Here is a 17,903-nt window from a genome sequence, read left to right on the forward strand (position 1 = left end):
CCATGGTGTTCGTGTTCTGGCGCCGCCTCCAACTCCGTAGATATAGGTTGGTCAACCACCTACTTCTGGGCTGCACAGGCGACGGTTCATCCTCACTCTCATCTTCGGCCGGCTCGTACCTTTTTTCCTCAGCTTGTCTCTGCTACAAGCTTGGCAGAGCTTGGGGAGAAACTCCCAAATACAGGTGTGCCAAGCTTGTAGCATACCCAAGAAGACTCAATGCTGTAATCGCTGCCAAAAGATGCTTCATCAAGTACTGAGTAAAGGGTCTGAATACTTAAAAAAAAAAAATATATATATATATATAAAAATTTGCACACAAATAACATTGCTTTTGCTTTGTCATTATGGAGTATTGTGTGTAGATTGATGAGGGGGGGAACATAATTTAATCATTTTTAGAATAAGGTTGTAACGTAACAAAATGTGGAAAGAGTCAAGGGGTCTGAATACTTTCCGAAAGGCACTGTATTTCACCAAAATGGAAGCACTATACAGCCCTGCTGATCCTTAACCCCTTGAACTCTATCCTTGGTCTCTGTAGTTTCCACCCTAGCCTCTGACCCCTTGTGTCACCCTGACCTGTGTCCCCTGGTAATTGTATTTCCCACCTTGACCCTTGTCTCACTCTGCCCCGTGTACCCTGGTAATTGTAGTTCCCACCTTGACCCTTGTCTCACTCTGCCCCGTGTCCCCTGGTAATTGTAGTTCCCACCTTGACCCTTGTCTCACTCTGCCCCGTGTCCCCTGGTAATTGTAGTTCCCACCTTGACCCTTGTCTCACTCTGCCCCGTGTCCCCTGGTAATTGTAGTTCCCACCTTGACCCTTGTCTCACTCTGCCCCGTGTCCCCTGGTAATTGTAGTTCCCACCTTGACCCTTGTCTCACTCTGCCCCGTGTCCCCTGGTAATTGTAGTTCCCACCTTGACCCTTGTCTCACTCTGTCCCGTGTACCCTGGTAATTGTAGTTCCCACCTTGACCCTTGTCTCACTCTGCCCCGTGTCCCCTGGTAATTGCAGTTCCCACTCTACCCTGCTGTGTGTAGTTAAGCTAGCCCAGGTTTATGTAACACCTCTCTTCCTTTACGTAACCAGCCCAGCGCTGAGCATGCCGGAAAATTGGATTACCGCGGTAACGACGTTTCTCATTCTTTCATGTGTCTCCTCTCCAGAGCTACTACAGAGTTACCATGATGCACCTTGACTTAGTGTTCTCTCTCTCTCTCTGTGACGTCACTGGGCCGTGGGTTACTATGTAGGCGTGATTTGTGGGTTTGATGCTGATACCGTGTTTGTGTAAATGGGTTCTAAGATACGCTGTAATATGTTGGTTTGCTGGTTTTTATTTTGCAGTGCAAGACTGCAGTGTCCTGAGTCAGACACACGGACAGAATACTGTAGACGGTGCTAGCAACTAGCCAGCGAGTTCTGCAGAGTTGTTAAATGTTCTCTCTCTTCCTCTCCCTCCTCTCTCTTTCCCGCTCTTCCCTAGGATCCTTCTGTAGGGTTTAATCAGTTTTACATTCCTGGGAGATTATTGAAATAGTACTGGGCTGGGTACAGGACATCTGCAGCAGTGCTATAGCTACTCTCTGCTCTGCTCCCTCTCTCCCTTCCTCCCTCTTTCTCAGTCCTCTTTTCTTTCATTCCCTCTGATCAGTGAAGTAGTGAAAGTTCGTGTCTGTTTGTCAGTCAGTAAGGATGGTATGGTGTGAGAGCATGATCCAGTACTCTGTCTCGCTCTCTGTGTGTCGTGCCCTCTCTCGCTCTCTCCACCCCCCCCCTTCTCTGTCCTGGTGGGAGCCCCAGTCTTAAAGGCCCCTCAGTAATGGGCTTATTAAGAGGAGAGTCCTCCTCTCTGGGGCTGTGACAGCTCCTGCAGGGCTTGATTTGTGTACTGTACCAGGCTGTGCTGTACACCACTGTACCAGGCGGTGCTGCGCCGTACACCACTGTACCAGGCGGTGCTGCGCCGTACACCACTGTACCAGGCGGTGCTGCGCCGTACACCACTGTACCAGGCGGTGCTGCGCCGTACACCACTGTACCAGGCGGTGCTGCGCCGTACACCACTGTACCAGGCGGTGCTGCGCCGTACACCACTGTACCAGGCGGTGCTGCGCCGTACACCACTGTACCAGGCGGTGCTGCGCCGTACACCACTGTACCAGGCGGTGCTGCGCCGTACACCACTGTACCAGGCGGTGCTGCGCTGTACTCGGCTGTGCTGTACTAGGCTGCAGAGAGAGTCAGCGGGAGGAGGAGCGAGTGAGTGAGAGGGAAAGTATGCAAGCTGTTACTAGTCAATAACGTGGCCTAGTGGTTGGATTAGACAGCTGGTAACATTACAAGATGTCCAGGGTTCAGAGGTCATGGGTTTGTTGTGGCAGAGAAGCTGTGTTTACTTTTCCTCCCCTCTTCATGGCTTTTTCTGCAGTGACAGGCGCCTGCCTAAGCTCTGCAGTGAGCTGAGACATGATATGACCTAAATAAACAAGTGTGGAGAGGGAGCACGGGGGAGCGGGCGGAAAGTAGCGAGGGAGAGGGAAGCGAGGGACCGAGCGGGAGAGAGGACAGGGCGATCCCAATGCTCTAACCACTAGGCTACCTGCCAAAATTGAGCTCGGGTGCATCCTGTTTCCACTAATCATCCTTGAGATGTTTCTACAACTTGATTGGAGTCCACCTGTGGTAAATTAAATTGATTGGACATGATTTGGAAAGGCATGCACCTGTCTGTATAAGGTCCCACAGTTGGCAGTGCATGTCAGACCATTATGTTTTTCAAATTTGCTAAAATGTCTAAACATATTTTGCTTAGTCATTATGGGGTGTTGTGTGTAGATTTGATGAGGATACGATTTAATCAAATGTTTAAAAGGCTGTAATGTAGCAAAATGTGGCAAAAGTCTGAACTTTCCAAAAGCTCTGTACATACATTCATTTATTCACATACAACAACAAACAAAAACAGCAAAAAAACCCTGAACATACAGTTTCCTAAACACAAGACGAGCCACGACTTAAACCCAGGCTGATGACAAATAGCCATTGCCCTCTAGTGCAGAACCTGACATGATCTGCTTTCAGAAGCCCTGTTAAGAGGGTCTGTTAGTGATCACGTTTGCCGCGATTTCAGCCAAATCAAATCAAATTTATTTATATAGCCCTTCGTACATCAGCTGATATCTCAAAGTGCTCTACCCAGCCTAAAACCCCAAACAGCAAGCAATGCAGGTGTAGAAGCACGGTGGTTAGGAAAAACTCCCAAGAAAGGCCAGAACCTAGGAAGAAACCTAGAGAGGAACCAGGCTATGTGGGGTGGCCAGTCCTCTTCTGGCTGTGCCGGGTAGAGAGGAACCAGGCTATGAGGGGTGGCCAGTCCTCTTCTGGCTGTGCCGGGTAGAGAGGAACCAGGCTATGAGGGGTGGGCAGTCCTCTTCTGGCTGTACCAGGTAGAGAGGAACCAGGCTATGAGGGGTGGCCAGTCCTCTTCTGGCTGTGCTGTGTAGAGAGGAACCAGGCTATGAGTGGTGGCCAGTCCTCTTCTGGCTGTGCCGGGTAGAGAGGAACCAGGCTATGAGGGGTGGCCAGTCCTCTTCTGGCTGTGCCGGGTAGAGAGGAACCAGGCTATGAGGGGTGGCCAGTCCTCTTCTGGCTGTACTGGGTGGAGATTATAAACCTAGAGAGGAACCAGGCTATGAGGGGTGGCCAGTCCTCTTCTGGCTGTACCGGGTAGAGAGGAACCAGGCTATGAGGGGGTGGCCAGTCCTCTTCTGGCTGTGCCGGGTAGAGAGGAACCAGGCTATGAGGGGTGGCCAGTCCTCTTCTGGCTGTGCTGTGTAGAGAGGAACCAGGCTATGAGTGGTGGCCAGTCCTCTTCTGGCTGTGCTGTGTAGAGAGGAACCAGGCTATGAGTGGTGGCCAGTCCTCTTCTGGCTGTGCCGGGTAGAGAGGAACCAGGCTATGAGGGGTGGCCAGTCCTCTTCTGGCTGTGCCGGGTAGAGAGGAACCAGGCTATGAGGGGTGGCCAGTCCTCTTCTGGCTGTACTGGGTGGAGATTATAAACCTAGAGAGGAACCAGGCTATGAGGGGTGGCCAGTCCTCTTCTGGCTGTGCCGGGTAGAGAGGAACCAGGCTATGAGGGGTGGCCAGCCCTCTTCTGGCTGTACCGGGTAGAGAGGAACCAGGCTATGAGGGGTGGGCAGTCCTCTTCTGGCTGTACCGGGTAGAGAGGAACCAGGCTATGAGGGGTGGGCAGTCCTCTTCTGGCTGTACCAGGTAGAGAGGAACCAGGCTATGAGGGGTGGCCAGTCCTCTTCTGGCTGTACCGGGTAGAGAGGAACCAGGCTATGAGGGGTGGCCAGCCCTCTTCTGGCTGTACCGGGTAGAGAGGAACCAGGCTATGAGGGGTGGCCAGTCCTCTTCTGGCTGTACCAGGTAGAGAGGAACCAGGCTATGAGGGGTGGCCAGTCCTCTTCTGGCTGTACTGGGTAGAGAGGAACCAGGCTATGAGGGGTGGCCAGCCCTCTTCTGGCTGTACCGGGTAGAGAGGAACCAGGCTATGAGGGGTGGCCAGTCCTCTTCTGGCTGTGCTGGGTAGAGAGGAACCAGGCTATGAGGGGTGGCCAGTCCTCTTCTGGCTGTACCGGGTAGAGAGGAACCAGGCTATGAGGGGTGGCCAGTCCTCTTCTGGCTGTACCAGGTAGAGAGGAACCAGGCTATGAGGGGTGGCCAGTCCTAGAGATTATAACAGAACATATATAGATTGTAAAGCGGTTCCTCTGGTAACACTAGTCTACTAAATAAATATAATCTATTTTCTTGCAGCCTATATTAAATTCTGGCATCCCTCTCTATTTCTCTTAAATGTGCCACAAAGAGGAGTATGTATCTTGTATAGAACACACAACACAAGCCAAATGGCTAAATCATTACTGGTTTCGTTTGCACGGGAAACGTGGCCTGTTCCAGCGACTTCAAAGCCTCCCAGGGGTAAATATTTGTTCGTGTTTCATACGTTTTAGGGCGCCACGGCGATGATGACTACCGCGGAAACACTGGTTCTCTGCAACTTGACTGACTTCCTTCCCTACCGTAGAACACGCCCACAGGGTTGTTTGGTTAGAGCTGTTGGTGTAATTCTTCCTGTCTTTTATCTAGTGGCATCCTCTCATACACTGCTCTCTCGCTCTCTCTCTTCTCTCGCTCTTGTCTCTTCTCGTGCCCTTTTCTCCCTTCTCGTGCCCTTTTCTCCCTTCTCGTGCCCTTTCCCCCCCTCTCCCTTCTCGCTCCCCCTCTTTCCCCCCCTCTCCCTTCTCGCTCCCCCTCTTTCCCCCTCTCCCTTCTCGCTCCCTCTTTCCCCCTCTCCCTTCTCGCTCCCTCTTTCCCCCTCTCGCTCCCTCTTTTCCCCCTCTCCCTTCTCGCTCCCCCTCTTCCCCCTCTCCCTTCTCGCTCCCTCTTTCCCCCTCTCCCTTCTCGCTCCCCCTCTTTCCCCCCTTCTCGCTCCCCCCTCTTTCCCCCTCTCCCCTTTCCCCCTGTCCCTTCTCGCTCCCCTCTTCCCCTCCCCCTTTTCCCCCCTCTCCCTTCTCGCTCCCCCTTTCCCCCCCATCCCCTTCTCGCTCTCCCTTTTCCCCCTCTCCCTTCTCGCTCTCCCTTTTCCCCCTCTCCCTTCTCGCTCCCCTTTTCCCCCATCCCCTTCTCGCTCCCCCTCTTCCCCCTCTCCCTTCTCGCTCCCCCTTTCCCCCCATCCCCTTCTCGCTCCCCTTTCCCCCCATCCCCTTCTCGCTCCCCCTTTTCCCCCATTCCCTTCTCGCTCCCCCTTTTCCCCCTCTCCCTTCTCGTGCCCTTTTCCCCCTCTCCCTTCTCGCTCTCCCTTTTCCCCCTCTCCCTTCTCGTGCCCTTTTCCCCCTCTCCCTTCTCGCTCCCCCTTTTCCCCCCCCTCTCCCTTCTCGCTCCCCCTTTTCCCCCTCTCCCTTCTCGTGCCCTTTTCCCCCCCTCTCCCTTCTCGCTCTCCCTTTTCCCCCTCTCCCTTCTCGTGCCCTTTTCCCCCTCTCCCTTCTCGCTCCCCCTTTTCCCCCTCTCCCTTCTCGCTCCCCTTTTCCCCCTGTCCCTTCTCGCTCCCCCTTTAACCCCCTCTCCCTTCTCATGCCCTTTTCCCCCTCTCCCTTCTCGCTCCCCCTTTCCCCCATCCATCTTTCTCAGGAGGTCCAGGATGAATAAGCTACGGCAGAGTTTCCGGCGAAAGAAAGACGTGTACGTTCCCGAGTCCAGCCGACCGCACCAGTGGCAGACGGACGAGGAGTCGGTCCGCAGGGGGAAGTGTAGCTTCGCAGTCAAGGTGACACACACACTCAAACACACACACACACACACACACACACACACACACACACACAGAGTAGCCGACCGCACCAGTGGCAGACGGACGAGGAGTCGGTCCGCAGGGGGAATTGTAGCTTCGCAGTCAAGGTGACGCACACACTCTCAAACACACACACACACACACAGAGTAGCCGACCGCACCAGTGGCAGACGGACGAGGGGGCGGTCCGCAGGGGAAAGTGTAGCTTCGCAGTCAAGGTGACTCACACACACAGACACACACACACACACACACGGACCAGACACATCCAACACACACACACACACACACACACACACACACACACACACACACACAGAGACACGGACCAGACACATCCAACACACACACACACAACACCCACACACAGAGTAGCAGTCAGCAGCGCCTCTGCTCTAACACTCTGTAGCGAACACCCGCACACCTCCCTGAGAAAGACCTGTCAGCACTCGGGTCTGTCATTAATCAGACATTGGAACCATGCCTGGTCTGCTGTTGTCTGGCTAACGGCTATGCCCCACACCCCGTTCATGCCAATACCACCGCAACAACTATAGTATCAGTTCTGTGTCTGAGAAGTAGTATGGAGCTGCGGCTTGGAGTATTGTTTCTTCGTCCTATGTTATGTTTTCTCAGTGAATCTGGTTGTTTTTGTTGTCCTGTTCAGAGAAATGAGTCATTGGAGTTGTTTAGGTTTACGTCCTAGCCTACATCCTGATATTAACAGGTTCTGACCACTAGATGGTGCTGTTCCGGGTGTTAATAGGATACTTCACACAAATTGCATTGGTTTCATTACCCTGTCAGCAGTCAATGGACAAGGTATGACAGCAATCCATGCATTGGTTGTATTGTCCACTGTTTCAATTGTTAACTTTTTTTTATTATTTGTGGCACAAATCCAATGCATGTCATTGGTATCTTATATTAGCATTTTCACAATTCATGTCCAAATCAGCCTGAAGTATCTAACAATAGATCATATAACTCAAAGGTGTGTGTGTGTGTGTGTGTGTGTGTGTGTGTGTGTGTGTGTGTAACAGGACTGGAGTTGACTGTAGTGTGTGTGTGTTTAACAGGACGGTAGTTGACTGTAGTGTGTGTGTGTTTAACAGGACGGTAGTTGACTGTGTGTGTGTGTTTAACAGGATGGTAGTTGTGTGTGTGTGTGTGTGTGTGTGTGTGTGTGTGTAACAGGACGGTTAGCTTTCTGAAAACAGAACAATTGGAATTGAAATGGACCACTCCCTGGTAACGTGGGACCAGCCCTTCCTCTTTACTCCTACATAGTACAGGGAGGTAGAACACCTCCTCAACTGACTGGACCAACCCTTCCTCTTTACTCCTACATAGTACAGGGAGGTAGAACACCTCCTCAACTGACTGGACCAACCCTTCCTCTTTACTCCTACATAGTACAGGGAGGTAGAACACCTCCTCAACTGACTGGACCAACCCTTCCTCTTTACTCCTACATAGTACAGGGAGGTAGAACACCTCCTCAACTGACTGGACCAACCCTTCCTCTTTACTCCTACATAGTACAGGGAGGTAGAACACCTCCTCAACTGACTGGACCAACCCTTCCTCTTTACTCCTACATAGTACAGGGAGGTAGAACACCTCCTCAACTGACTGGACCAACCCTTCCTCTTTACTCCTACATAGTACAGGGAGGTAGAACACCTCCTCAACTGACTGGACCAACCCTTCCTCTTTACTCCTACATAGTACAGGGAGGTAGAACACCTCCTCAACTGACTGGACCAACCCTTCCTCTTTACTCCTACATAGTACAGGGAGGTAGAACACCTCCTCAACTGACTGGACCAACCCTTCCTCTTTACTCCTACATAGTACAGGGAGGTAGAACACCTCCTCAACTGACTGGACCAACCCTTCCTCTTTACTCCTACATAGTACAGGGAGGTAGAACACCTCCTCAACTGACTGGACCAACCCTTCCTCTTTACTCCTACATAGTACAGGGAGGTAGAACACCTCCTCAACTGACTGGACCAACCCTTCCTCTTTACTCCTACATAGTACAGGGAGGTAGAACACCTCCTCAACTGACTGGACCAACCCTTCCTCTTTACTCCTACATAGTACAGGGAGGTAGAACACCTCCTCAACTGACTGGACCAACCCTTCCTCTTTACTCCTACATAGTACAGGGAGGTAGAACACCTCCTCAACTGACTGGACCAACCCTTCCTCTTTACTCCTACATAGTACAGGGAGGTAGAACACCTCAACTGACAGACCAAAACGGGGTTTGGTAGTAGGTGCCAGGTGCACCGGTTTGTGTCAGGAACTGCAACGCTGCTGGGTTTTTCCACACTCAACAGTTTCCTGTGTGTATCCAGAATGGTCCACCACCCAAAGGACATCCAGACAACTTGACACAACTGGGAAGCATTGGAGACAACATGGGCCAGCATCCCTGTGGAACGCTTTAGACACCTTGTAGAGTCAACATGGGCCAGCATCCCTGTGGAACACTTTAGACACCTTGTAGAGTCAACATGGGCCAGCATCCCTGTGGAACGCTTTAGACACCTTGTAGAGTCAACATGGGCCAGAATCCCTGTGGAACGCTTTAGACACCTTGTAGAGTCAACATGGACCAGCATCCCTGTGGAACGCTTTAGACACCTTGTAGAGTCCACATGGACCAGCATCCCTGTGGAACGCTTTAGACACCTTGTAGAGTCAACATGGGCCAGCATCCCTGTGGAACGCTTTAGACACCTTGTAGAGTCAACATGGACCAGCATCCCTGTGGAACGCTTTAGACACCTTGTAGAGTCAACATGGGCCAGCATCCCTGTGGAACGCTTTAGACACCTTGTAGAGACAACATGGGCCAGCATCCCTGTGGAACGCTTTAGACACCTTGTAGAGTCAACATGGACCAGCATCCCTGTGGAACGCTTTAGACACCTTGTAGAGTCAACATGGACCAGCATCCCTGTGGAACGCTTTAGACACCTTGTAGAGTCAACATGGGCCAGCATCCCTGTGGAACGCTTTAGACACCTTGTAGAGTCAACATGGGCCAGCATCCCTGTGGAACGCTTTAGACACCTTGTAGAGTCAACATGGGCCAGCATCCCTGTGGAACGCTTTAGACACCTTGTAGAGTCAACATGGGCCAGCATCCCTGTGGAACGCTTTAGACACCTTGTAGGGTCAACATGGGCCAGCATCCCTGTGGAACGCTTTAGACACCTTGTAGGGTCAACATGGGCCAGCATCCCTGTGGAACGCTTTAGACACCTTGTAGAGTCAACATGGGCCAGCATCCCTGTGGAACGCTTTAGACACCTTGTAGAGTCAACATGGGCCAGCATCCCTGTGGAACGCTTTAGACACCTTGTAGAGTCAACATGGGCCAGCATCCCTGTGGAACGCTTTAGACACCTTGTAGAGTCCGTACCCAGACGAATTGAGGCTTTTCTGAGGGCAAAACAGGGGGGGGGGGGTGCAATTCAGTTGCCGAGTTGTGAGTCATAGCCTAGTGGGACAGACTGACAGGGTGGGGGGTGTAGGGGGCTGGTGGTTGGGCGGGGGTCACAGCCTGTGTGAGAGAGAGTTCACTAAGGGTTGGAAAGGGTAAGGACTTCCTGTGTGGAGCCGGTCGTCACTAGTTACCATAGCCACAAAATCTTAAACCCCCGCCTATTTCTACAATTTATCTTCTTAAAATCAGATGTTATCTTGACTTTAACCACACTGGTAACCTTCTGCTTAACCCTGACTTTAACCACACTGGTAACCTTCTGCCTAACCCTGACCTTAACTACACTGGTAACCTCTTGCCTAACCCTGACCACACTGGTAACCTTCTGCCTAACCCTGACCTTAACTACACTGGTAACCTTCTGCCTAACCCTGACTTTAACCACACTGGTAACCTTCTGCCTAACCCTGACTTTAACCACACTGGTAACCTTCTGCCTAACCCTGACTTTAACTACACTGGTAACCTCTTGCCTAACCCTGACCACACTGGTAACCTTCTGCCTAACCCTGACCTTAACCACACTGGTAACCTTCTGCCTAACCCTGACTTTAACCACACTGGTAACCTTCTGCCTAACCCTGACTTTAACCACACTGGTAACCTTCTGCCTAACCCTGACTTTAACCACACTGGTAACCTTCTGCCTAACCCTGACTTTAACTACACTGGTAACCTTCTGCCTAACCCTGACCTTAACTACACTGGTAACCTCTTGCCTAACCCTGACCACACTGGTAACCTTCTGCCTAACCCTGACCTTAACTACACTGGTAACCTCTTGCCTAACCCTGACCACACTGGTAACCTTCTGCCTAACCCTGACCTTAACTACACTGGTAACCTCTTGCCTAACCCTGACCTTAACTACACTGGTAACCTCTTGCCTAACCCTGACCACACTGGTAACCTTCTGCCTAACCCTGACCTTAACTACACTGGTAACCTTCTGCCTAACCCTGACCTTAACTACACTGGTAACCTTCTGCCTAACCCTGACCACACTGGTAACCTTCTGCCTAACCCTGACCTTAACTACACTGGTAACCTCTTGCCTAACCCTGACCTTAACTACACTGGTAACCTCTTGCCTAACCCTAACCACACTGGTAACCTTCTGCCTAACCCTGACCTTAACTACACTGGTAACCTCTTGCCTAACCCTGACCTTAACCACACTGGTAACCTTCTGCCTAACCCTGACCTTAACCACACTGGTAACCTCTTGCCTAACCCTGACCACACTGGTAACCTTCTGCCTAACCCTGACCTTAACCACACTGGTAACCTTCTGCCTAACCCTGACCTTAACCACACTGGTAACCTTCTGCCTAACCCTGACCTTAACTACACTGGTAACCTTCTGCCTAACCCTGACCTTAACCACACTGGTAACCTTCTGCCTAACCCTGACCTTAACCACACTGGTAACCTTCTGCCTAACCCTGACCTTAACCACACTGGTAACCTTCTGCCTAACCCTGACCTTAACCACACTGGTAACCTCTTGCCTAACCCTGACCTTAACCACACTGGTAACCTTCTGCCTAACCCTGACCTTAACCACACTGGTAACCTTCTGCCTAACCCTGACCTTAACCACACTGGTAACCTCTTGCCTAACCCTGACCTTAACCACACTGGTAACCTTCTCCCTAACCCTGACCTTAACCACACTGGTAACCTTCTGCCTAACCCTGACCACACTGGTAACCTTCTGCCTAACCCTGACCTTAACCACACTGGTAACCTTCTGCCTAACCCTGACTTTAACCACACTGGTAACCTTCTGCCTAACCCTGACCTTAACTACACTGGTAACCTTCTGCCTAACCCTGACCTTAACCACACTGGTAACCTTCTGCCTAACCCTGACCTTAACCACACTGGTAACCTTCTGCCTAACCCTGACCTTAACTACACTGGTAACCTTCTGCCTAACCCTGACCTTAACCACACTGGTAACCTTCTGCCTAACCCTGCCTTAACCACACTGGTAACCTTCTGCCTAACCCTGACCACACTGGTAACCTTCTGCCTAACCCTGACCTTAACCACACTGGTAACCTTCTGCCTAACCCTGACCTTAACCACACTGGTAACCTTCTGCCTAACCCTGACCTTAACTACACTGGTAACCTTCTGCCTAACCCTGACCTTAACCACACTGGTAACATTCTGCCTAACCCTGACCTTAACCACACTGGTAACATTCTGCCTAACCCTGACCTTAACCACACTGGTAACCTTCTGCCTAACCCTGACCTTAACCACACTGGTAACCTTCTGCCTAACCCTGACCACACTGGTAACCTTCTGCCTAACCCTGACCACACTGGTAACCTTCTGCCTAACCCTGACCACACTGGTAACCTTCTGCCTAACCCTGACCACACTGGTAACCTTCTGCCTAACCCTGACCACACTGGTAACCTTCTGCCTAACCCTGACCTTAACTACACTGGTAACCTTCTGCCTAACCCTGACCACACTGGTAACCTTCTGCCTAACCTTAACCACACTGGTAACCTTCTGCCTAACCCTGACCACACTGGTAACCTTCTGCCTAACCCTGACCACACTGGTAACCTTCTGCCTAACCCTGACCACACTGGTAACCTTCTGCCTAACCCTGACCACACTGGTAACCTTCTGCCTAACCCTGACCACACTGGTAACCTTCTGCCTAACCCTGACCACACTGGTAACCTTCTGCCTAACCCTGACCACACTGGTAACCTTCTGCCTAACCCTGACCACACTGGTAACCTTCTGCCTAACCCTGACCACACTGGTAACCTTCTGCCTAACCCTGACCACACTGGTAACCTTCTGCCTAACCCTGACCACACTGGTAACCTTCTGCCTAACCCTGACCTTAACTACACTGGTAACCTTCTGCCTAACCCTGACTTTAACCATACTGGTAACCTCTTGCCTAACCCTAACCTTAACCACACTGGTAACCTTCTGCCTAACCCTAACCTTAACCACACTGGTAACCTTCTGCCTAACCCTGACCTTAACCACACTGGTAACCTCTTGCCTAACCCTGACCACACTGGTAACCTTCTGCCTAACCCTGACCACACTGGTAACCTTCTGCCTTACCCTAACCTTAACCACACTGGTAACCTTCTGCCTAACCCTGACCTTAACCACACTGGTAACCTCTTGCCTAACCCTGACTTTAACCACACTGGTAACCTTCTGCCTAACCCTGACCTTAACCATACTGGTAACCTCTTGCCTAACCCTGACCACACTGGTAACCTTCTGCCTAACCCTGACCTTAACTACACTGGTAACCTTCTGCCTAACCCTGACTTTAACCACACTGGTGACCTTCTGCCTAACCCTGACCTTAACCATACTGGTAACCTCTTGCCTAACCCTGACCACACTGGTAACCTTCTGCCTAACCCTGACCTTAACTACACTGGTAACCTTCTGCCTAACCCTGACTTTAACCACACTGGTAACCTTCTGCCTAACCCTGACCTTAACCACACTGGTAACCTTCTGCCTAACCCTGACCTTAACCACACTGGTAACCTCTTGCCTAACCCTGACCACACTGGTAACCTTCTGCCTAACCCTGACCACACTGGTAACCTTCTGCCTAACCCTAACCTTAACCACACTGGTAACCTTCTGCCTAACCCTGACCTTAACCACACTGGTAACCTTCTGCTAAACCCTGACTTTAACCACACTGGTAACCTTCTGCCTAACCCTGACCTTAACTACACTGGTAACCTTCTGCCTAACCCTGACCTTAACTACACTGGTAACCTTCTGCCTAACCCTGACCACACTGGTAACCTTCTGCCTAACCCTGACCTTAACCACACTGGTAACCTTCTGCCTAACCCTGACCACACTGGTAACCTTCTGCCTAACCCTGACCACACTGGTAACCTTCTGCCTAACCCTGACCACACTGGTAACCTTCTGCCTAACCCTGACCTTAACCACACTGGTAACCTCTTGCCTAACCCTGACCTTAACTACACTGGTAACCTTCTGCCTAACCCTGACCTTAACTACACTGGTAACCTTCTGCCTAACCCTGACCTTAACTACACTGGTAACCTTCTGCCTAACCCTGACCTTAACTACACTGGTAACCTTCTGCCTAACCCTGACCACACTGGTAACCTTCTGCCTAACCCTGACCTTAACTACACTGGTAACCTCTTGCCTAACCCTGACCTTAACTACACTGGTAACCTCTTGCCTAACCCTGACCACACTGGTAACCTTCTGCCTAACCCTGACCTTAACTACACTGGTAACCTCTTGCCTAACCCTGACCTTAACCACACTGGTAACCTTCTGCCTAACCCTGACCTTAACCACACTGGTAACCTCTTGCCTAACCCTGACCACACTGGTAACCTTCTGCCTAACCCTGACCTTAACCACACTGGTAACCTTCTGCCTAACCCTGACCTTAACCACACTGGTAACCTTCTGCCTAACCCTGACCTTAACTACACTGGTAACCTTCTGCCTAACCCTGACCTTAACCACACTGGTAACCTTCTGCCTAACCCTGACCTTAACCACACTGGTAACCTTCTGCCTAACCCTGACCTTAACCACACTGGTAACCTTCTGCCTAACCCTGACCTTAACCACACTGGTAACCTCTTGCCTAACCCTGACCTTAACCACACTGGTAACCTTCTGCCTAACCCTGACCTTAACCACACTGGTAACCTTCTGCCTAACCCTGACCTTAACCACACTGGTAACCTCTTGCCTAACCCTGACCTTAACCACACTGGTAACCTTCTCCCTAACCCTGACCTTAACCACACTGGTAACCTTCTGCCTAACCCTGACCACACTGGTAACCTTCTGCCTAACCCTGACCTTAACCACACTGGTAACCTTCTGCCTAACCCTGACTTTAACCACACTGGTAACCTTCTGCCTAACCCTGACCTTAACTACACTGGTAACCTTCTGCCTAACCCTGACCTTAACCACACTGGTAACCTTCTGCCTAACCCTGACCTTAACCACACTGGTAACCTTCTGCCTAACCCTGACCTTAACTACACTGGTAACCTTCTGCCTAACCCTGACCTTAACCACACTGGTAACCTTCTGCCTAACCCTGCCTTAACCACACTGGTAACCTTCTGCCTAACCCTGACCACACTGGTAACCTTCTGCCTAACCCTGACCTTAACCACACTGGTAACCTTCTGCCTAACCCTGACCTTAACCACACTGGTAACCTTCTGCCTAACCCTGACCTTAACTACACTGGTAACCTTCTGCCTAACCCTGACCTTAACCACACTGGTAACATTCTGCCTAACCCTGACCTTAACCACACTGGTAACATTCTGCCTAACCCTGACCTTAACCACACTGGTAACCTTCTGCCTAACCCTGACCTTAACCACACTGGTAACCTTCTGCCTAACCCTGACCTTAACTACACTGGTAACCTCTTGCCTAACCCTGACCACACTGGTAACCTTCTGCCTAACCCTGACTTTAACCACACTGGTAACCTTCTGCCTAACCCTGACCTTAACCATACTGGTAACCTCTTGCCTAACCCTAACCTTAACCACACTGGTAACCTTCTGCCTAACCCTAACCTTAACCACACTGGTAACCTTCTGCCTAACCCTGACCTTAACCACACTGGTAACCTCTTGCCTAACCCTGACCTTAACCACACTGGTAACCTTCTGCCTAACCCTGACCACACTGGTAACCTTCTGCCTAACCCTGACCACACTGGTAACCTTCTGCCTAACCCTGACCACACTGGTAACCTTCTGCCTAACCCTGACCACACTGGTAACCTTCTGCCTAACCCTGACCACACTGGTAACCTTCTGCCTAACCCTGACCACACTGGTAACCTTCTGCCTAACCCTGACCACACTGGTAACCTTCTGCCTAACCCTGACCACACTGGTAACCTTCTGCCTAACCCTGACCTTAACCACACTGGTAACCTTCTGCCTAACCCTGACCACACTGGTAACCTCTTGCCTAACCCTGACCTTAACCACACTGGTAACCTTCTGCCTAACCCTGACCACACTGGTAACCTTCTGCCTAACCCTGACCACACTGGTAACCTTCTGCCTAACCCTGACCACACTGGTAACCTTCTGCCTAACCCTGACCACACTGGTAACCTTCTGCCTAACCCTGACCTTAACCACACTGGTAACCTTCTGCCTAACCCTGACCACACTGGTAACCTCTTGCCTAACCCTGACCACACTGGTAACCTTCTGCCTAACCCTGACCACACTGGTAACCTCTTGCCTAACCCTGACCACACTGGTAACCTTCTGCCTAACCCTGACCTTAACCACACTGGTAACCTTCTGCCTAACCCTGACCTTAACCACACTGGTAACCTTCTGCCTAACCCTGACCACACTGGTAACCTCTTGCCTAACCCTGACCACACTGGTAACCTTCTGCCTAACCCTGACCACACTGGTAACCTCTTGCCTAACCCTGACCACACTGGTAACCTTCTGCCTAACCCTGACCTTAACCACACTGGTAACCTTCTGCCTAACCCTGACCACACTGGTAACCTTCTGCCTAACCCTGACCACACTGGTAACCTTCTGCCTAACCCTGACCACACTGGTAACCTTCTGCCTAACCCTGACCACACTGGTAACCTTCTGCCTAACCCTGACCACACTGGTAACCTTCTGCCTAACCCTGACCACACTGGTAACCTTCTGCCTAACCCTGACCACACTGGTAACCTTCTGCCTAACCCTGACCTTAACTACACTGGTAACCTTCTGCCTAACCTTAACCACACTGGTAACCTTCTGCCTAACCCTGACCACACTGGTAACCTTCTGCCTAACCCTGACCACACTGGTAACCTTCTGCCTAACCCTGACCACACTGGTAACCTTCTGCCTAACCCTGACCACACTGGTAACCTTCTGCCTAACCCTGACCACACTGGTAACCTTCTGCCTAACCCTGACCACACTGGTAACCTTCTGCCTAACCCTGACCACACTGGTAACCTTCTGCCTAACCCTGACCACACTGGTAACCTTCTGCCTAACCCTGACCACACTGGTAACCTTCTGCCTAACCCTGACCACACTGGTAACCTTCTGCCTAACCCTGACCTTAACTACACTGGTAACCTTCTGCCTAACCCTGACTTTAACCACACTGGTAACCTTCTGCCTAACCCTGACCTTAACCATACTGGTAACCTCTTGCCTAACCCTAACCTTAACCACACTGGTAACCTTCTGCCTAACCCTAACCTTAACCACACTGGTAACCTTCTGCCTAACCCTGACCTTAACCACACTGGTAACCTCTTGCCTAACCCTGACCACACTGGTAACCTTCTGCCTAACCCTGACCACACTGGTAACCTTCTGCCTTACCCTAACCTTAACCACACTGGTAACCTTCTGCCTAACCCTGACCTTAACCACACTGGTAACCTCTTGCCTAACCCTGACTTTAACCACACTGGTAACCTTCTGCCTAACCCTGACCTTAACCATACTGGTAACCTCTTGCCTAACCCTGACCACACTGGTAACCTTCTGCCTAACCCTGACCTTAACTACACTGGTAACCTTCTGCCTAACCCTGACTTTAACCACACTGGTGACCTTCTGCCTAACCCTGACCTTAACCATACTGGTAACCTCTTGCCTAACCCTGACCACACTGGTAACCTTCTGCCTAACCCTGACCTTAACTACACTGGTAACCTTCTGCCTAACCCTGACTTTAACCACACTGGTAACCTTCTGCCTAACCCTGACCTTAACCACACTGGTAACCTTCTGCCTAACCCTGACCTTAACCACACTGGTAACCTCTTGCCTAACCCTGACCACACTGGTAACCTTCTGCCTAACCCTGACCACACTGGTAACCTTCTGCCTAACCCTAACCTTAACCACACTGGTAACCTTCTGCCTAACCCTGACCTTAACCACACTGGTAACCTTCTGCTAAACC

The 17,903-nt window shown here is 51.2% G+C and overlaps 1 protein-coding gene across 1 annotated transcript in view; it reads left to right on the top strand.

Moving 5' to 3' along the window:
- The window catches only part of LOC135526865 (protein numb homolog), an 81,426-nt gene that overhangs the window by 20,386 nt on the left and 43,137 nt on the right, over positions 1–17,903 (top strand). Inside the window, exon 2 of the mRNA XM_064955534.1 lies at positions 6,205–6,340. Within this exon, the coding sequence (XP_064811606.1) occupies positions 6,215–6,340 (126 nt within the window). The 5' untranslated portion in view covers positions 6,205–6,214. The remainder of the gene's footprint in view (positions 1–6,204; positions 6,341–17,903) is intronic.

The sequence above is a fragment of the Oncorhynchus masou genome, chromosome 32, assembly GCF_036934945.1.
Source record: "Oncorhynchus masou masou isolate Uvic2021 chromosome 32, UVic_Omas_1.1, whole genome shotgun sequence".
Taxonomy (NCBI): Eukaryota; Metazoa; Chordata; class Actinopteri; order Salmoniformes; family Salmonidae; genus Oncorhynchus; species Oncorhynchus masou.